Genomic DNA, 22,071 nt, shown 5'->3' with positions numbered 1-22,071 from the left:
CAAATGATTAATTGCTTAAAATAAAGTGAATAGCCAGTTTTCCTTACCTGGATATTCAAAGGATGACAGGTTTGGTTCAATTTCCATCTGTCTTCTATCTTGTAAATAACTTCAAGCATTGGTGGCTTCTCAGACAAGATGTTGCTTTATGTATGCCGATTTTTTGTTTTTTAAAACATGTTCATCATGCTTTCATAAGTAAGAGTGTAGGACTTACTAAGGTCTGAGGACAGCAGTGCTAAGAACACAGAAAAGATGCAAGACTCTAAACTCTCTGGCCATTGCACTATGTGGAGGGCTGAACTGGACAACCAATTTCATGTTGAGTTGTTAGGTCAGGGTTCTATCCCCAGTTGCCATCTTGTATGAACCAAAACAAAAGCCTGTGTTTCAGCACATTTCACCAGGCAGTGGCTAAGTGCTTGAATTTTTTATATTATTTTTTCCCTTTCATGGAGAACTGCAACCACAAGGAAAGGAAGTGACTTAAGACTGATCTTACGTTTTTAAAATTAAATAAATGGTTCAGCCTCATGTCAAGATATTAAATCACATGAAAAAAACCCTCTTATGTAATAGGGCTTAAAGCCAGGAAATTCAAAATGATGGCTAAAACTTGGTTAAAACAAAATGGAAACTAATAGCGGCTCTGTTACTTTTTGGGACTTAACAATGTCCATCTTTTTACTTAGCAGGCTGTATGTAGAGGTGTCTGTATGCTTACGCTATGCTTCTAAACAGAATATCATTTAACACACTTCTGTTTTCTACAGATCAGCAAGGTGAAGCACCTTCCAGAGCCGCCTTCAGAGCAGATGCTGTTAAATCTGGGAATTCAAAAAGGAAACCTGCAAGTCATGCTCAGTATGTTCCACTTCTATTCTGCAATACTGAGCCTACTTCAGAGGGCAACTGGCTCCCAGAAATACCTGCAGGTAGGACTTCTTAACCATCTCAGTTTCTTCTATAACAAGATCATGCAGCAGGACATTGTTGGTCCTGGTGAAATGCAGACTTAGTTCTTAACTGAACTCATAGCTTTTCTCTGGCCTAATGTGCATGGTGATTTAATCCCTGAATTCATACGAATCCGAGGTTTAAATGCAAGTGTGATGTTTGTGGGGCAAGCTTATTGATTTCCAGAACCTGTGTCATGGGCCTCCAGGCACAGACCAGAATTGGGGCATACCACTTAACTTTCAGCTGACATGCAAGATACCAAGGACGTATTTTTTCCATTTAGTATCTTCTGAAAATTTCAGAATATCTGAGCAACTGGTGCACATGTGGTATAAAGCAACTCCCCTTAAACCTGTTTACAACACAATGATTTATATAATTGTTCATGGAATAAGTGCACCAAATGTTGGAAATATGATATATCAGTGACAATGCAAAAAACCAGGGTGACAGATTAAACAGATATTCCAGGAGGTCCTGTTCTACGCATGTTTTAACAGAAGACACCTTTTACCAAGTCAAGGCAGCAGCTGTGCAATAATATGTTTAATTATAAAATTGTATTTTGGTTGGCTGCCTCTCAGAGGCCCTGATGTTTGGTGGCTGGGCTTGCAATGAAGTTCTTGTGATCCTTTTTGTGTCATACCAATCTGCAGACAATCAGGTACATAAGATATTTGTGGGGGATTTTTGTTTTGTCGTCCTCTAAATCTCCCTTATTAGCAACTGAATGCTGGCCCAAAGGACCAATGGATTTGTTCCAGTATGATTATTCCTGCAATAAGACAACAATAGTAATCCAAGGAAAAAACAACCTGATTCCACTGCTAAATACAAAGCCTGCCATATGCATTACAAGGCACGTAGAGCTGAGTGTCTGAGGAGTCTTTAAGCAACGCTGTGATATTCCCAAATTAAATCACTGAAGAAAGAGCAAAATTATGTTAGGAAATCCACCACATAGAAACCGCACCAAGCAAACATCCCTTTCACATATGCACTGAACCACCCAGGTCACAATGGCTCCTTCTAATTTTGGAATGTAGGGTCTTCAGTGGAGCTACCAACTCGGCAGCCTACAGAACGGAGAGTCGTGTAGAGGGCAAGCTCTAAGGTCCCAGTATTTTGTTTCAGCTTCTTACAGTACACAAACTGAAAATTCCCCTCCATGATTCTTTCCTCCACAACATGTGGGGCTTTTAAAAACTCATGTATCTATCCCATGGAACCAGGCAAGAGGGACTCTGCACTCAGTGCGCTTTTGTTACAAAACTTCAAAATGCTGCATACAGTTTGAGTGTTATTAATTCATACGGTACCTTTGATCAGATCCATCTGGTGCACAAAGTTTGATCACAGAAAGAAAAAAAAAATGATAGGAAAGAAGAAACTCACCTCGTGTGAGGTTTCTGTTGATGGTCTCCTGAGACATACTATGCAGACGCTTCATATAGTCCTCGCTGTACCAGACTCTCAACTTCTCCCCAGGTCGAATGTCCCGACAGGCTCGGAAGTAAATCCTCTCACTGTGCTGAAAGGCCATCAGGTTCTGCTCCCTCTCTTCTCGAGATATGACCACATACCTGAGGGTGAGGGTAAGGGAGACTTGAATCACAAACTTCAGTGGAAGCGTGCCTCCTACTTTTATTACCAAAGTCAACTGAGACATAGCCACAGTCCTGTCAGAATGACCTTCAAGACAGCCACAAAAACAGCAAGATTGGATAGCATGGAATCAAGAAAAATTATATGCAAATTTATAGACACTAAGGCATGAACAGTGACACCAAAGGATTATTATATAGTTTGTTGGGTCCATGATAGCTGTTTCTGCCTGGGAAGAAAGGCTACTACTTCTACTGCTGTAACAATATATATTCCATCTGAAGGACTATCAGTGCCAGAACTTATGATGCACACACTCTCCTTTGACATTTGTCTTGCCTAAAGTGTGTAAAACAGACTTGCTGACCTCTTGGACTCTACTACACCCTGCTTCAGCTCAGGAATCCCTCTCATTCCTGGAAGTGACAGAACCGTTTGGCCTCCCACCAATCCATCTGACAACTTCTCAAACATCATTTGACCCTTCAATATAAGCCATATTTCTTAGCCTCTCCCTTGCTGGTTAAGCAGTACCCAGGTACTCAAAGGGGAAAGGATCCCGTTGGCTTATAATGAGCGCACAAGCCAAACATTTGGAACTGAGAGGTCACCTTCATTGGTGGCTTTTGCAGTTGTGCTAACCAGTACAAAAAATACAGTCTAGATGATCTCTAAATGCTTGAATTAAAATAACACACTAACTAATGCTAATGGCTCCCGATGGAAAAAAAAAAAAGTTCAGTAATGAGTTTTTTCCTTGTTCTTGAGAAGCCAAATTTCAGCTCAGTGGGAACATGGAAATTAATCTTGTTACTCAGCCAATCTTAGGCCCACTGACTTGGACTCAGCCAATGTTAGGCCCACTGAGGTGCCTCTGGGCTCTTTAAATAGCTGCTAGAGTGCTGAGTGGTGCTAAAAGGCTGGTGGGGAAGGTTGGCCCCAGCCTACCACACCACGCCTGAAGCCCTGCCCCTTCCAGTAGTGCTGAGCTGTCGCTCTCCCAGGGCCCAGAGACCCAGCAAGTCTGTCAGCACAATCCTCTACACGCTTCCTGATAATATACAGATTTAGAGGCAGAAATGTAACGTTGAAGCTGATTGCCTCCTCTTCGTCTAGAAGGAAGAGGGAAGAAAGACATCCTCAGCCATAAGGATTCTATGCTTTGATGCTTAACCACCTTTTCATAGTCATTTTGACTGGAAGCAGAACCTAATATTACGCATATAAAGCTGGTTAAGGCTATTTGAAAAAAAACCACACACACATATGAGACATATCCTGCTCTCTTATGATGACATAAATTTAAACATCTTCTCCCCTTTTTCATAGAATCATAGAACACTAAAACTGCAAGGGACCTCAAGAGGTCATCTAGTCCAGTCCCCTGCCCTCATGGCAGGACCAAGTGCTGTCTAGATCTGTGGTGTCCAACATGCTAGCCACTAGCCACGTGATTATTTGGCTGGTTGACTGTGGCTAGTTGGCTTGAACAATAAATATATTTTCAAAATAATGTGACTAGTTCACTATAGCAATAGCCACTGCAATTGGTTGGACACCGTGGTACTAGATCGCCTCTGACAATGTTTATCTAGCCTGGTCTTAAATATTCTGTATGAGTGAGATTCTACATCCTTCTGAGGAAATTTATTCCAGTGCTTAACCATCCTGACAGTTTAAAAAGTTTTACCTGATGTCCAACCTAAACCTCCCCTGCTGCCAGTTAAGCCCATTGCTTCTTGTCCTATCATCAGAGGTTAAGGAGAACAATTCTTCTCCCTCCTCTTCATAATGCTCTTTTAGGTACTTGAAAGCTGTTGTCATGTCTCCTCTCAGTCTTCTCTTTTCCAAACTAAACAAATCCACTTATTCCACTCTTCCCTCAAAGGCCATGTTTTCTAGACTTTCAATAATTTTTGTTGCTCTTCTCTAGACTTTCTCCAATTTCTCCACATCTTTCGTGAAATATGCTGCTTAGAATTGGACACAATATTCCAGCTGAGACCTAATCAGCGCAGATAAGAGCGGAAGAATGACTTCTCATGTGCTTACGACACTCCTGTTAATGCATCCCAGAATCATGCTTGTTTTTTCTGCAACAGTGTCACACTATTAACTCATATTTAGCTTGTGGTCCACTATGATCCCTAGATCCCTTTCTGTAGTACTCCTTGTTAGACAGTCACTTCCCATTTTGTATGTGTGAAACTGATTGCTCCTCCCGAAGTGGAGCATTCTGCATTTGTCCTCATTGAATTTCATCCTGTTTACCTCAGGCATTTTCTCCAGTTTGTCCAGATTATTTGAATTACAACCCAATCCTCTAAAGACCTTTTTTACTCCTCTTCAGCATCAAAGGCTCCATGTCACAATGCCCCCAATGTCAGCATGGGAGAGCAGGATATGCCTCCTATAGTCTCCTACTGTTGTGCTTTGTATGCATCTCTGGATAGGAAAATGAGCCTCTTTTTCCTTGAATACACACTCTCTCTTTCTCTTCCACACACAAAATTGTAAGGAAAAGGAAGTTCATATACTCAATTAAGTTTTGCAAATACATGAAACAGGTTTGCAAAGCATCAGGCAGCATGAGCTTCAATTAGCTCTGGTTTTAGTGTTAACTGCTCATTTGACTATAATCAGCCATGACTTATGTACTATCATGCAACACACATTACCCAGAATGGTCTATAGCCATCACTAATTATGCATACAGCCAACTTTATCATTCCCACCTGTAAAATACCGCAAATAGCTTATGAGATTTTTTTTTAAACTACCCCCTATAAAAATGTCAGAAAAAGTGAGCCCTCGTTCATAGCAATGTAGCCACTGGAAGATTGTGTTTGTACATCGGCTGTCGCTTTTGTGTTGACCTATTCAGGCATTCAAAAAGCAATACCTAGAGCAACCAGGAGACATGCTACTTTGCTATGACCTGTTCAGTGGTTAGTCCACCGAACGGCACTTCTGACAACTGCTGTTGGCCGAGGGGCAAGATGGGAGGAGGCCCTGGCTCCCTGCCCCTTGTGGGAGGATGGGGCCAAAGGTGGAAGGGGTGGGGCTGTGGACAGTCAGCTTTGACCCACTCCACGCTCCTTCTGAGCCACATGTGGAGAGGCAGCACAATGCTCCGTAGCATTTCAAAGGGGCGCAGAACTCCAGCTGCTGCTACTTCGGCTGCAACAGTGGCCAGAGCTCTGGGTCCTGCGCAATCCCCACTCTTGCCAGGCCCGCAACCTAAGATGCATAAGTAAGTGCTGGGAATGTTTGCCCCAGCACAAGCAAAGTCACAGGATACCTTCCAGTGCCAGTTAAGGCCTGATTCTCCAGCTACTCTTTATCCCCAGTGTCCTCTTTCAGCAGAAACCTTGAGATCAGCCTCCTCCTCTACACATGATCACTTCTCGTAACTTAACATGGTCCACTAAGGCATTCATACTTTACAGAATGTGCACAGTTAAACCCAGTAGCACCGATATATTTAAAGGACATATGTATAGGATATATTTATAATACCTCATAGAGCAGGATAATCTGGGATGTGCCCAATAATTAGATTTGTTATGTGAGATTTTGAGAATTCAGTCAGGTTCAGCTTTGTGTGTGACAGAACTGTTAACATCTTCTCTCAGCTTACACAAGAACAAGCCATGTTTTCTTGTGATGCTACTTACTATGCTTGATCCTAAGATAAAATGGAAGACCCTCAATTCCCATGTTATGATTCCCATCCATTTGAATTTTGCCAGCCTGGCTTCCCCAGCTAGGTACAGTGCTGGCTGCACACTGTTTCTTCCCAGCCACAGCTTCCAATACAACATATTCTGCCTGTCATTTCCTAACCTTTCAACACATAGGGAACTATCAGTGTGTGTGTGCATGCGTGTGTGCATAAATTACAGAAAAATACACAAATTACGGAGAAATACAGAAAACGCTATTGTGGATCTAACCAGTGGCGGATCTATCTCCGTTTGTCTGACAGTGGCCAGTACTTGATTCTGCAGAGGAAGGAGCAAGAAACCCCATAATGGACAGTTCTGGGATAATCTGCCCATAGGTAAACTCCTTCCCAACCCCAGCAGTTAGTGGCTGGTTTCTACCCTACAGCAGGAGGCTTTGTATCCCTTATATTTGTCCAATGTCATTTAAATGCGGATGTTCTCATCCTTATAACTGAACGTTTAGCCAATTATCCTGTGGCAGTTAGTGCCATAGATTTATTATGTATTATGCAAAGAAGTATTTTCTTTTCCCAATTTAACATTACACTGTCACTGAATGACCCCTTGAATGCTTGAAGTGGGAATTATGCTTGCAATAGGGGAGAAAAGAAAGTCACTGGAACTGGCAGCATGTTTAACTGGCAAGGCAGATTTCCAGAAAAATAAAAGAGCAAATAATCAAACAATTAGCAAGTCACAGTCAACATGAGTTTGTCAAGAGTACATCATGTCAAACCAACCTACAGGTTGAGCCTCTTTAGTTTGGTACTCTCTTGTCCAGCAACATCTGTGGTCTGGCATGATTTTAGTTAGCTGGATGTCCATTTATCATGGATGTGGTTGAAATTTTCTGTGGTTCCATAAAGCTTGTTTATAGCCACCATTTGTGGCTATCAGGGTGTGTCTACACTTGAATTCCTCTTTTGAAAGAGGTATGCAAATGAGGTAAATTGAAAATGCAAATGACACACAAATTTGCATATTCTGCACCTCATTTCCATATTCTAATTTCAAAGGAGCTTCTTTTGAAAGAACAAAGCCAGTGTGGACGCTGCACTTTTGAAAGTAAATCCCATCTTTGAAAGAATCCTTCTTTCCATTAAATAAAGGGAAGAAGGATTCTTTTGAAGATGTGTTTACTTTTGAAAGAGCAGCATCTACACTGGCTTTCCTCTTTTGAAAGAAGCTCTTTCAAAATTAGAATATGCAAATGAGGTGCCAAATACGCAAATTTGTATCTCATTTGTATTTTCAATTTGCCTCATTTGCATACCTTTTTCGAAAGAGGAATGCAAGCGTAGACGCACCTTCAGGCTGTGTCTACACTAGCCCAAAACTTCGAAAAGACCATGCAAATGGCCATTTCGAAGTTTACTAATGAAGCACTGAAATACATATTCAGTGCCTCATTCGAATGGTGGCAGCCGCGGAACTTAGATATTGACACGGCTCAGCGCTGCATGGCTCGTCCAGATGGGGCTCCGTTTCAAAAGGACCCCAGTAACTTTGGCAGATAGGAATAAGGGGATTTCGAAGTTGCCGGGATCCTTTCAAAAAGGAGCCCCGTCTGGACGACCTGTGCAGCAGTAAGCCGCGACAATTTCGAAGTGCCGCGGCTGCCAGCATTCTAATGAGGCGCTGAATATGTATTTCAGAGCTTCACTAGTAAACTTCGAAATGGCCATTTGCATGGCCATTTCGAAGTTTTGGGCTACTGTAGACACAGCCTCAGTGTTCTATGCTGTTATTTAGCTTTAATTTACCTCTAAATATCTTCTAAGAGCCCAGTGAAGAGTAGAAGTGTTGGGAATGCTGCTAGACAATACTGACCTCCAGTGGTTTGGCAAACTCTCTCATTCAACCTTGGTAAGGTCCCGAGGGTACCGGACTAGAGAGGTTCAACCTGTAATACCCTTCTTTGACAGAATAACAAGCCTTGTGGATAGGGGGAAAGCAGAAGATGAGCTACATCCTGACTTTGGTAAGGCATTTGATAGTCTCTCATACGATCTTCTTCATAAGCAAACTATGGAAATGTAGCCTTACAGAATCTACTACAAGTTGGGTGCAGTTATTTGGAAAACCATCCTCAGCATTTATCAATGGCTCACAGTTAAGCTGGAAGGACATATCCAGTGAGGTCCTGCAGGGATCTGTCCTGGGTTTGATTCTATTCAATATTATCATCAATGGTTTGGATAATGGCATAGAGAGTACTGTTACAAAGTTTGCAGATGGTATCAAGCTGGAAGAGCTTAGAAGCATTTTGGAGGACAAAATTAGAATTCAAAATGATGGAGAAACAGTCTTAAATAAATAGGATGAAGTTCAATAAGAACACATGCAAAGCATTATACTTAGACTGGTATAATCAATTGCATAAATACAAAATGTGAAATGACTGCCCAGGAAGGAGTACATCAGAAAACGGTCTGAGGCTTATAGTGGATACAAACTAAATGAGACTCAACAGTGGAATATTGTTGCAAAAACAACAACCAAACATCATTCTGGAAAGCATCAGGAGCGTGCTGAATGAAAGATATGAGAAGTAATACTACCACTCTGCTCCTGTACTGATAAAGCCTCAACTGGAGTTCTGGGTACCACACTTTGGGAAAAATGTGGACAAATTAGAAAAAGTCCAGCAGAGTGCAACAAAAAAGATTACATGTCGAGAAAATATGATCTATGAGGAAAGAATAATAAATCGGGTTTGTTTTGTCAGGAGAAGAGGCATGTTAACAATCAAGTATATAGAAGGCTACTATAAAGAGGAAGTTGATAAATTGTCTTCTCATCAACTGAGAACTGGACCAGAACCAGAGATTTAGATTATATATTAGGAAAAACTTCCCAGCTATCACGGCAGATAAAGGCTATGTCTACGCTTAAGAGAAATCTTCGAAATAGCCATGATAATGGCCATTTCAAAGAATACTAATGAGGCACTGAAATGCAAATTCAGCACCTCATCAGCATGCCGACGGCCATGGCACTTCAAAATTGCCGCTTTTCGCTCCCGCCGGTGGCATGCTAATGAGGCACTGAATGTGCATTCAGTGTCTCATTAGTATTCTTCAAACTGGCCATTAGCATGGCTATTTTGAAGATTCCTCTAAGTGTAGACACGGCCAAGCCTTGGAACAAATTGCCGAGGGAGGTTATGAAACCTCCATCATTGGAGGTTTTGGAGAAAAAGTTAGACAAAAACCTTTTAGGGATGGTCTAGATAATACTCAGTTCTTCCTCAGTGCGTGGGACTAAACTAGATAATCTTTTGCACGCTCTTCCATTCCAACATTTCTATCACCAGAGAATTCCTGGCTACATTTTCTCAGAAGACCTCACCCAAGCCAATTTTCCAGCAGCCAAAAGCTTCCCTGTTCCTATCAGACAGTTGCCCTTGCCAGCTCTGGAAAATGGCTAGTTCCTAGCTGTTAAACGCTTAGCATTAGCCAGTGTCTCAGGTCTGATCTACATGTACAAATTACACTGCTGTAATTCAACCTGTTTGGGAACTGGTGTAGTTAGGATCAGTACAACTTCCTTGTGCAGGAATTTCTGGATTTGTTCAAGATTTTCTTTTAACAGCATTGAATCTTCTTAAAACCAGTATAAGGCTACCTTTACATTGCAGTAGCACAGCTATGATGCTGCAGTTTTGCTGCTTTAGCAGCACAATGTAGACATCTGCGAGAGCAGAGGCAGGGGCTTTTCCATTGCTGTAGCGAGGCAGTAGCTAGGTTGGCAGAACTCTTCCATCTGTTTAGTGATGCCTCCAGCAAGGCTTAAGTTAGCTTAACTACAATTCTTTTGGGTGTTATTTTTTCACATCTCTGTGCTGATGTAATTAGATCAATGAATGTTTTAGGCGTAGACTGCCTAAGATGCTCAAGCCAATTTAAGACTGTCTACGTGAGGGGGTTGCAGCAATTTAACTGTATCAGGTCTCCACTGAAAAGTTAGGTTGACCCAGCTCCATTGCTTAGGGATGTGAAAATCCACTCTCCCCCCCAAATACTCCTCCCCCCACGTGACAGCTGAGCCAACCTAACCCCCACTGTTGACCTAGATACTACCTCTTAAAGAGGTGGATTAGCTCCAGTTATGGGAAAACTCTTGTCACCGTAGTAAGTGTTGACACTGTTGGGTGCAGTGTGGCACTGTGGTAATTCTAGTCAAGACATAGCCTTAGTTACAATGGTATAACTTCTATATTTAGACAAGACCTTAGGGTTTTGTTTCTCAGAGAGATTCTGATGACTGTGGACAAACAATTCAGTCAAACCCATTAATCTATAATGGTTTTGGCTTTTGAAGAAGTACATGCAGATTACCAAGTGAAGTGAAAATAATGAATTATATCTCTCCCATTGGTGATAAAGTCTCTCAGATGCTCCATTGTCTGGGACAGACAGGCTAAAGTATAAAGTCACAGCAAACCCCTCTTCAAATGCTGCCAAGGACTTTGCCCAGTCTAGTCAGATGCTGTGCAATGCCAGGTCCTTGCACTGTTCCGATATTACACTGCTCAGAGACACGGGGAAGCCTTTCACTCTTGTTGGTGCGTATTGCCTGGATCCCTTAGAGCTGTCAGAGAGGAAACCAGGCAGCAGCAGTGACACTAGCTGTGTAGAGGCTAGCCTTGCGGTATGTGCTTTCCATTTAATAGATGACCACTGTTCTGTATGCCCCTTAACTTGCTTCTCTCTCAAAACTGACTTGGGACTCCGAGCTGTCAATTTTCTGTAAGGGCCTCCCTGGTAAGGGTTGCTTGGTGTAGCTATTTCTCTCACACTTCAAAAGCAAGGGGGATTTGGGGAGAACAAGGGGGACCCGGTGGAGAGTCAAGTACTGGAGAGAGCAACAAGCCACATGCTGGCAGGGTTTGTGCACTGGGGGACAGCTGGGAAGCCCAGTAAGAAGCTTGTTCAGATGGAGCCTCAGTCATTCTGCCTCTCCAAATGTCAGCCTCCCTAATTCTAATTTTTGACTCCACCCTTTTACCTGCACTGTCTCCTTCCTGGGGGCTCCAGGCTGGTCTGGTGCCAGTAGGAGCTGAGGGGAGGGAAGAGAGAAGTCACTTGTCTGCCAGAAGCCAAGTGCCACAGCAGAGCCAGCACTCAGGAGGAAGAACAGCAGCTTGCTGCCCCCATTCTAGCTGATCACAGGAAATACCTGCCTGAAGTCCAGCCATAAGCAACAGGGCTCCCAAAAGGTCTGGGTCGACCTGGGTTTGTGACACTTGGCAGCCCTGGGATGTCTGGGAATGTCAGATAGCACATGGATGTGGCGGCAGAGATGGATTGGGAAGAACAAATGACCCAACACGCACGTGTGTTAAAAGTGTTATATATTTATTGCAATCTTAACAAAAATACTTTTAAAGAAATATTTTTCCAGCATATACAAGAAATGGAAATTCTGGCATAAGCACAGCAATATGCTTCGACATGGGCACTTCATTTGTCAGGCGCCAATCACCAGTCAGTGTGACGTGCACAGGAGGAAGCGCCCTTTGCAAGACAGTATAAAACAACCATTCCACCACTGCAGGTCTACAGAGGGTAAGCAATTATCACAAAGAATGGGGCCCCTTCTGTAATACCCCACAGAGGAAATTCAGGGATACAGCATAATCTCATAACTGAATTTTATAATATGTGGTCCTTTCTTGTCACCAATCCTCAACACCCTAATGTTGTCCCATTAGTAGACTAGACAACAGGATCTTCAGTGGTGGCACCAGTCATAAACAGACTAAGCAAATTCTTAGGACCCCCAAGAAATTCAAGACCCACCCCCCCATTTTGTTTTACCCCAAAATACATGTTATTTAATGTGGTGATTTTAAGTAGCATGTTAGTATGTATTGTATTGGCATATTTTTTGGTTTGCAGAAATAATGCAGTTAGTACTTTTAGGGAGCGGGTGAAGGAGAGCCCCTAAAAACATTCTTACTCAGGACCTTCAGAGGACCAGCTCTGCTGGCCAACACTCTTGAAGTGCTTCTGTATATTAAGGGTTTAATCCTAAGAGGTTCTGAATACCCATAACTACCATAAGAGTCACTGGGAACTGTGGATGCTTGTCAGATGCAAAGATTAAGGCCTCCATTGTCTAGTCTGAGAGTTCCCATGACAGCTCCCCAAGGACAATATAATAAAGGGGGACTAATCTTGAAGATATATCAACAAGACAGCAGCATGGACCAAATATCATAATAAATATAAAATAAGAACATTACTAATAATATTCAGCAATAGCACCATATTTACTTATATAAGCTTTAAAACACTTGCTATTACTCAGTTTCTCCATGAGCCAGCCACATTGGACAAGTTTCTCCAACCTCTACCAAGATCAAAGACATCCCTCTTCCCCACAAAAAAACCAAAACAAACAACAAACAAAGAAAAAAAAATGAAGATTCTTTTACAGAGTACAAATATTGCGATGGAAGCAAAATGCAAACTACTAGGAAGGAAAGAGAGCATTGCCCTGTTCTGAGAAAACTCCTCTATGAGAATCCACAGCTGTTTAATCCCTGGGAGAAAGTGGGGTTTCTCCTTATCAGACTTGGGGTTTCTTGAACTAGAGAGAACCCTTTCTCCAATTGTTAAAATTTAACCTAGTTGTATTAGGGCAGTCACATAAAAAATATACACAGCAGGAATGGCTCAACCACTGCAGTAACACTGAAGTAAAGTAGTTTAGGAAATTATCACAGTATATTTTAGAAGGCAAATGGAAAACAGTTGAAAGAAGAAAACACTCCCTAAGATGTCACATACTGTGCTGTCTGAGTCCACTAAGGCTCTGCCTATACCATTTTTAGCTGAATTTGCAATTAGCTTGTGACAAGGGTCTGTCTATGAACCAGATATGTGGTCACATACACAACATGGTTAGTGCTTGATTACTAAATATGGCAGCTAAATCCGTGTCACTATTTCCTGAGATCTAGGATGAGAACGCTGTGCAATCAGGTAACAACACTTGTATGTAGATGTGGACCTCCTCTCCACCCCCCACCCCCAGGCCAACTGTGTTTGGGCTCCCGTTTGGTAATTCTTCTGTTACCCTGCTCTATGATCAGCAAAACATCCCAGAGAGCAAGGGCTCACAAGCTGCTGGTACTGCTCTGCATGAAGGCCCTCTTGGCACACAGGGAGAACTGCCCAGATTTTTCTAGTGTTAGAAGAGGTGGTGTGACAATTAAGGTTGCATAAACCTGGACAACAGACAGTTGTGTTCTAAAAAAAGATACTGTACAGACTCAATTCAACAATGTGTGTTGTAGCCAGGTCAGACGAGGCTATTAAAAGCTAGTTTCAAAACCAGAATTGTACATGTAAAGGCAGATGGAGCCTATGGCAACAATGAAGTTTAATATGCCGAAACATGGTGGTCTCTTGTCTGGACAGCAACGGAGTGTTTTAAGCTTTAGCTTAGATATGTCTCAGGAAATTTAGTTTGTAAGTTCTTCAGAGCAGAGACCTTGCCACACATTATGCCCAGCATACAGAGTGTGAATAATGCCACTGAAGTCAACAGAATTACACCGATATAAAAATAGCGTACATGAGATCAAGATCAGGCACTACTTCTATTCTCGTTTCTGTAGAGAACTAGCAGATTTTTGGGTGTACAAAATGAACAGAGATTAGAACATGCCAAAAAAGAACATGGTGCAACCCTGTTTGGCTACAATGATATTACAGAAAACTAGTCATGTTTAACCATGACTGGGAAGTGGAGACAGGGTATTAGATACACTCAAGAACATAGATGTATTAAACCTTGCCAAGTATGTGAAATATTGCATGGTTCTGGGCAATGTTCTCTACAAGCGGTGCGCTTTTATGGCCACTCAGAAGTGATTCTAATACTGCCCAGCTAATTAGCTGTGTGCCCACAGCTAGGTTTTTTCTTTCTATTGGTGGTGCACATGTTTTGGTATGCTTACAAATATTCCATACATGCATGGAAAAGATTAGAGCGTTATGGGTAAGTGCAACACCACTCATTGAGGGTATTATAGAATCACAGAAATGTAGGCTGGAAGGGAGGGTCATCTTGTCACCTTTCCATGCTAAGGAAGGATTAAGTATACCTAGGCCACTCTGGACAGGTGTTCAGCCAACCTTTTCTTAAAAACCTCCAGTGATGGAGATTCTGCAACCTCCTTGGACTCCTGTGCAGGTCCCTAATTATCCTTAGTTAACAAGTTTTCCCTAACATCTAAGCTAAATGGTCTTTGCTGCAAATTAAGCTGATTACTTCTTTTCCTACTCTCAGTCGGCAGGAAGAACCCTGCCCTGTACCAAACAGCAACGAAGGGTCCTGTGGCACCTTATAGACTAACAGAAAAGTTTTGAGCATGAGCTTTCGTGAGCACAGGCTCACTTCATCAGATGCTGGTCTAGCACCTGACGCTGGTCTAGCACAGGACCCTTCGTTGCTGTTACAGATCCAGACTAACACGGCTACCCCTCCGATACTGTACCAAACAGTGCTTGCATCCAAGCTGCAGTGTGTGTGTGTGTGTGTGTGTGTGTGTGTGTGTGTGTGTGTGTGTGTGTGTGTGTGTGTGTGTGTGTGTGTGTCGGGTGGGGGAGATTGTATCTGCCGCTACCTTCTCCCCATCTGAGTATTTGCCCTTTTATATCCCCATTCCCAAAACTGCCTATGAGGCTTACAATAAGACCTGGTCTCCCATTATTGTGGAGCGCAAAGATAAACTAATGAGCAACTACACTCTTTAAAGCAATAATTTATACATCACTTACTTAAGAATCTGCAAAGTACATACGCCAATTTGCAGGATAATGGTGGGAGGACAGAGGCTGGGGTATTTTGTGGTTTGGATTTTAAAGAAGCTTTGTAAATACGCTGCCCCATCAATGCTTCACAGGCATCCGGAGATAAGAGAAATCAGTATAATGGCATCTCCCAGCTGCTAGAGCACTTAAGCACAGAGGGCCCTGATGGTTTGAAATAGCTACAAGACAAAAAGAGTTGAGATTTAACTGCCCTGCATTCCAGGTTCTGAAAGGTTTCAGACACCTGTTTGTCAGTCCATAAGGCCTGGCCTACTCCTCAGCTGCCATAACTTATACTGCTTTGTAGGCAAGGGGCTGGGGTTCTGCTGCTGCTCTTTCCCATGTCATATTGATCCTTGGGTGGACGCCCTGTGAATTTGAGACAGCTCAGGATGGGCCCCCCTTCTTTTATTAACATGAAGCAGATTAAAAATGATGTTTTCTCTTTTGTGACCTGGTAGTCCGCGCAGGAGCAGTTTGCTTTGGGGGGCTTTGGTTGGACTCTGCATGGGGCTCAGATGTGCTCCTTGAGTAAGGTGCCTGCAGGACAGTCCTTAGGGTGGCATTAGGGTCTTGCACCCTATGAAAAGCCTGGATCCCATCATGGATTTCTGTCAGGGTCTGGCACATCTGGCTGACTTGCCCAGTCAGGTCAGCCATCCTCTGACCAATTACGTGCATGCTGTCCGCCATGTCTCTGTGGATAGCCACCAGCTCCTGGCAGAACTGCCTGAACAGGTCTGTCTGCTGGGTGTGGGAATGGAGTAGCTGCTGATCGAAGCTAGAAATGGGTGGGCTCCTGGTGCGTGGGCGAGGGGGTTTGTAGGTTGGCTGGATATGTGGGGATAAGTGCTGCATTTCCTGCCTTTGGTTGGTAGCTTCGGACTGATCAGATGAAGAAGAAGTGCAGAGGAGAGGAGGCCCAGAGAGCTGGCTGGCTTCTTTACCATCCCTCTGCAGCGATGAGAAGTGGTGCTCCCGTGAGGGGCCTGGCATCTCCTCATCTTCATCAGCTTTAAACAGAACAAGAAGTGCAAATTATTATGGCAAAACTTTCTCTCCAATTACTTATTTTAGCAGATCTTAAAACAACTGAAAAGCTCTCTCTTCACTGTCCCAGCATGAGAGAGACAAGCCTCTAGATATGACTTTCATTGCATAATTTAAACATGTCTGCTCATGTAAGGCAAATATTAGCACCTGAGCAACAAATGTTGTGATTCAGGCATTGAGGGTGAAGGAACTGAGGAGGGATCCAACTTGAGAACATACCAGTATATCCACAGGGGTCAGGATTTGTTACCAGAAATTAAAATAATTTTAAATAACTGTGATGACCTACCTTCTCCAAAAGCCTGGCTAAGTAAGAAATGTGTATGTTCTGGGTATATTATAGCACCGGGCCTTCAGGCTAGTGTCTCAAAACTCACCAGAGATGTACAGATATCTGATGACAAACATCTGGTCATGTACTATAGTTTACATTATGTTTTCTACAGACAGCTATATCATGGCACCTAGTCCTTACCAAATCTGAACTGCACTGCAATATTTTTGGTTTGGTGCCAAGGGATGTAGTTTGGTAATGCTGCTTTAAAACACCAGGACTCCAGATTAAGTAGGTTTTTTAGACTGATGTAGGGAGGAAAAAGCCACACAAAGAAAACCCCACTTAATGTAATAACACTGATTGCAATAAAAATCTAGTGACAACCCTGTTCATGGGCATACATATGTCAAATATAAAGGATAATGCCTTATATCTAGCTAGCTACTGACATCCTCACAAAGATATGTTGACTATTTTGAAAAACACTTCACACATTCAGAAGTGACTCTCTGGATGATAAATTCTACAAGCCCCACACAAATGCGCACAGTTCCCTCCTGATTCTGAAAGACAGATTACTGATTTTCAAAGGTAGGAGCAGGGAGCTGTCAAAGGGTATGTCTACCTTGCAAAGGAAAAAAAAGAGAGTTTATGTCACATCACAATGTTTCAGATCCCAGACTCCAGCTCAAGTGGGAATATCTACACTGCTACTTTTGGCCCCAAGTCACTAAACCCAGGCTCTGCAACTTGGCATTATGCATTTTTCTTTGAAGTGTAGACGTACCCTCACTGAGTGGCACTTTGCCAGTGTTAGTGGAAGTCTGTCCTTGCATTTCTATTAACATTAACTGGTAGAGTACTAACTAAGAGACACAACATAGGGGAGAGAACTCCAGAAGTAGAAATATACTTAGTCCAATTTCCAGAATAACTGATGCCCTTTCCTTCCCTATTGCTGACGTCCAAAGGCATAGAGCAAAGCAAGTTCTACATCCAAACAGGAAAATTCATAAGTAAAGGCAAAAAAACAAATCCAACCAAACCAACACAGAGTGGAAAGGATCTTAGATCTACAGCAATGGAGGGAGTTAGTGAGTTCCACTACAAGAAAAGTAACCAAAAAAACCCAGAATCCCTCTTCTGTATCAGGAAAGAAAAAACTCTTCGCCCTTCCCTTCCTATTGCTATGACTTGCACTGAACATTCCAACCACCTGCTAAGAAGCCTGCAATAGCCTGAGCACAGGCACCAGTGGTCACCACAAAAAGAGGACCTCATGGAAGCTGGTTACAGTGCAGCGGATACATTAGTAATGGGAACTGGTGCAAAGCTTCTCCAAGTCTCCTCCCTACTGGGATGCATATTTGGTAACCTGACTGAATCCTTCAAACTGCCTTTCCATTGACTGGAAGTAATTGCATCTAGCTTCCAATATCTGTGGTTTGGATAAGGCTTTGATAGCTGCTGTCCACCCCTTAAAACCGCAGAACCCTATCACTGTCCAGTCATAGGAAGGGGAGAGACAACAGGCCAAAAGACTGGGAGAAGGGGATGCAGAAGACAATATTAATTTGGGATATGGGAAGCTTCCTTCCATCACACTTCACCATGATCAACATAGACCTAGTAGCTACCAACACTATGGTGAGCACGAAGGCAATACAACATGATGTATCATATACAAATGACATCATGGGGTCCAAACTGAGATATGTGAACATAAAACAGACAGGTTAATGCAGAGATACTTACAGCTTGTTGATGGGCTGTCAACCACGTCCAGAGCCGCTCTCCGGAAGCCGTGCATCTGGTGTGACGAATGTAGCGTCGACTCGATGGCTCTCTCGTGGGCGGTCAGGACGATGGCCGAGGGCCGCCCCGTGCTGCCAGGGCTGGAGAGGGACCTCTGCATGAATGCCAGTTTGTCCTTGGTCCTTCTCTTCATGTCGTCCCATCTGTGTTTAATGTCTTTTACAGACCTGGGCACCTGGCTGACTGATGTGATTTTCCTGGCTATGCCTTCCCAGATCTTGTCCCTGTCAGCATGGGATAGACGCATTGTCTCCCTCCCAAACAGCATGGCTTCGTTCCGGGTCACCTCAGTGACCAGAATGTCCAGCTCTTCCTTGGAAAACTTGGGCTTCCTCTTTCGTTCAGTCATATTCCTTGGGTTGAACATCCCACAAAGCATAATTGGGTAAAAAGAAATCAGTGCCAAGTACCAACCCACCCCAGATCCAACCACATGGCCAGTGCTGCACTGGGGCTGATCTCCAGCAAGAGGAGCTGGTGGGGACCAATTCCGCCCACACCCAAAACAAGCTTCAGGTATTCCTCAGCTGAGACAGAAAATGGTGACCATTTTGTTCTAAAAAGATACCTTTCAAATTTGAAACTGGGATTATCGAGGTGCTAGTTTGAGCTCCACAATTAAGGTTGAGTTGAAAGCAAGGATTCAAAACTGTTCTTATGGCTGAACATTTCATCATATCCTTGCCCAAATTATAGTATCTTGTGTTTTGAGAGAATTTTCAGAAGTCCATTAGCCATCTTGTGAAATAATGTTAACTTAAAAATGGAACCATTACGAAAACCTTAATAACCTATGTCAGATCTTATTGTGTGTTCTAAATGATTCACAATGCAGACTCAATTTCCGTTAACTATTAAAATTCACTGAAATCTTATCCACAGGTTACCATATAAATACTCTTTTTAAATTTAAGAACTAAATAATGGCAATTTTTTTTAACTTTAAATGAAAGTTTTTTCTTCATTGTGGTTAAGGAATACTGTATTTCAGAGAACTACAACAAAGAGCTACTCAGTACACTTCCTGAGTAGTTCTCCTTTCATTTTACAGTTCAGGAGTACCTAAACACCAAAAACCAAAGCCATACCCAAACTGGTGAGTCTGGCCTTGTTTTAAGAGAAAACCTTGTGAAGCCAACAAGTGTCAGGTTTCCAGCAGCCCTGGTTTGCCTGGGCTTGGGAAAGGCTTGTACAGCATAGTGATATCCCAGGTTCTTGGTAGCTGAGTTTTGAGTTGGTATTAAAACCTGTGTTTTGCCTGTTGGAAATCCTTCAGGCCCCTAGTTTTGCCACTTACTCTACGTCTACACGTGCCCCAAACTTCGAAATGGCCATGCAAATGGCCATTTCGAAGTTTACTAATGAAGCGCTGAAATGCATATTCAGCGCTTCATTAGCATGCGGGCGGCAGCGGCGCTTCGAAATTGAGGCGGGTTGCCGCCGTGCGGCGCGTCCAGATGGGGCTCCTTTTCGAAAGGGCCCCGCCTACTTCGAAGTCCCCTTATTCCCATGAGCTCATGGGAATAAGGGGACTTCGAAGTAGGTGGCGTCCTTTCGAAAAGGAGCCCCGTCTGGACGCGCCGCGCGGCGGCAACCCGCGTCAATTTCGAAGCGCCGCTGCCGCCCGCATGCTAATGAAGCACTGAATATGCATTTCAGCGCTTCATTAGTAAACTTCGAAATGGCCATTTGCATGGCCATTTCGAAGTTTGGGGCACGTGTAGACACGGCCACTGTGTGATTGGAAGGAGAAGGCTTTGACTTTCAAGTGTTTTGGCCCATGCAGAATGAAGTGTAAGGTGTTGCCATGCCCTTCCCACAAGAGACATAACAGCCCATCCATAGTTTTGAATTCACTCCTCATCTCAGAAGGAGCAAGGCCCCAGAGACAGCTTAAAGCCATATGACCTTCACTTTCAGTTGCAAAGGCGTATTTGAGAGTTGCTAAAATGTGCCATATACAGCACTCTTCTACACACAAAGCCACCCATGCTCTGCACAGCTTCTGGGGGGCAAATGTACAATGGCCTTGGAGTGTGGCTTTCAGGGAGCTTGTGGCTCCATTGCAGCAATCCGCTGAAACAGAGGGACCCATAAGAACTCTCAGGCCCCACACACTGAGAGCAAACTGAAATGAGAGTATGCATCCCAAATTAAATTAAATGAGCAGGGGCACTGAAACCAGCTGTTCGTCCCTGGCCATGCCTAAAGGGCAGAAGACAAGAAGATAGCACTATCTCAAACCCCTCCCAGCTTCATCAGAAGCCTGGGAGGAAAATGTTCCCAAGGAGTTGCACCAACAATGCAAAACTAAAAGCAAACACAAAGACCTCTCCATGCACATGTGCCCATGTGGTGAGAAAAACGAGATGCTCTATTCCAAGGGTAAGGATTTGGACCAGGGAATACATTTTGCAGAATTCGAGTGCCCTTTACTAGCAACAACTTGGAAATTGTGATCTGCCACAGGAATTCCAGGAAACTTACATATAAGACCTGGTGATAAACCCCTTAGACACTGTTACAACTCTAGATGCTTTCTTTCATCAACTACCAGTAAGGAAAATGGTGAGTTAAAGGCTCCCTGCGCTATTTCAAAAGCAGTTCCATTTTCCATACATATCCCCTGCCTCATCCCTTATGACAAAGGGACACTGAAAGGTATGAAATGTCTCCTCCACATCCCAAAAGTAATTCAGTACCATGGGACTAGTTCTGGGTTTTAAGCGAGCTCTTGCAAGATGCAGGTTTAGGGTAGATTTATGGGTTTTGTCACTAAAGCCAGAGGTGACATAGTGATTTTGACTGAGGTTTGATTTGAGTCAGGCCATTTGTTCCAACCCAGTCCCTATGTGAAGTGAGACTGAGACCATGATTCACTCAAATCCCAGCAAACAAAACCACTAAGTTTGTCACAGTATTAGGGACAACAACCCCTTTATGTGAAGAGGAGTCTGTCACAGTGACTTGGATCAGTGCTCATCTCAACATGCAGCCCAGCTCCAAGAGCTTCTCAGAGAAGAAGCATGAATTACAGGAAAAATGCAACAGACAGCTCTTCATCACCTTGTCTTGTGGTCTTCCTTTCTGCTTATCCACAGCCTTAGTTAAAGAGGATCTGGATTCCCCAAAGAGTAAGCACTGGAAGGTGCCAAATTCCATCATTAGGAGTATAAAGATGGTCAGATTTGAAGGGTCAAACACACATACAATGACACATAACACAACACAATGGTGAATCTGCTCAATCTTTGGTGCACATACAATCCCGTCCCAGTGAGCAGATACACTTTGTTCTCAGAGGGAATGTTTTGCAATGGCAAGCACACAGCCACTTATTTTTTCAAGTACTGCTACAGCATTCCAAGAAGTGTAGCTTTGGGGAGAGATGATATCCATGAAGTGTAAGATGCTAAAGTTAGGCATTCAGTCTCCTGCCTACCTGAAAATTTCTGAACACACAAAATCTTGCCCTGTCATACCTTTCTAATAACCCAATATTTGTTAGTATGAACACAGTCATAGTCCCCATATTACTCTTATGGGAAGCACTTTTTACAAGCCATATTTAGAAAGAAGAGATTTCACCTGTGGAGTTCAGTCAGACTTCCTGTGTGACCCGCCTTGGGTACCCATTAAACAACCCCAAATGGAGGCTGGTGACCCTCTTGCACTTTGTCTCCATAGTTGTTTCCTATTCTGTCCATCCAATCTTTTATAATCTATTCTCTCTACTAGGCTGAACAGAATGGTTTGGCCATTCCCTCAGGACATAACCAAGGCAAATACTGGTATATGAAAAGGT

The 22,071-nt window shown here is 43.1% G+C and overlaps 1 protein-coding gene across 4 annotated transcripts in view; it reads right to left on the bottom strand.

Moving 5' to 3' along the window:
• PRDM11 (PR/SET domain 11) overlaps positions 1-22,071 on the bottom strand; it is a 405,666-nt gene that overhangs the window by 356,148 nt on the left and 27,447 nt on the right. For 2 of the 4 annotated variants that reach the window (XM_074997542.1, XM_074997543.1), the window contains exon 6: positions 2,356-2,543. In XM_074997542.1, the coding sequence (XP_074853643.1) occupies positions 2,356-2,543 (188 nt within the window). Of the gene's footprint in view, positions 1-2,355; positions 2,544-11,634; positions 16,135-18,206; positions 18,620-22,071 lie in introns of those variants that run through there. The other 2 variants (XR_012646015.1, XM_074997544.1) reach the window with 2 other exon arrangements.

Source organism: Carettochelys insculpta, chromosome 6, assembly GCF_033958435.1.
Source record: "Carettochelys insculpta isolate YL-2023 chromosome 6, ASM3395843v1, whole genome shotgun sequence".
NCBI lineage: Eukaryota > Metazoa > Chordata > Testudines > Carettochelyidae > Carettochelys > Carettochelys insculpta.
This window is presented reverse-complemented; position numbering and strand designations above follow the sequence as displayed.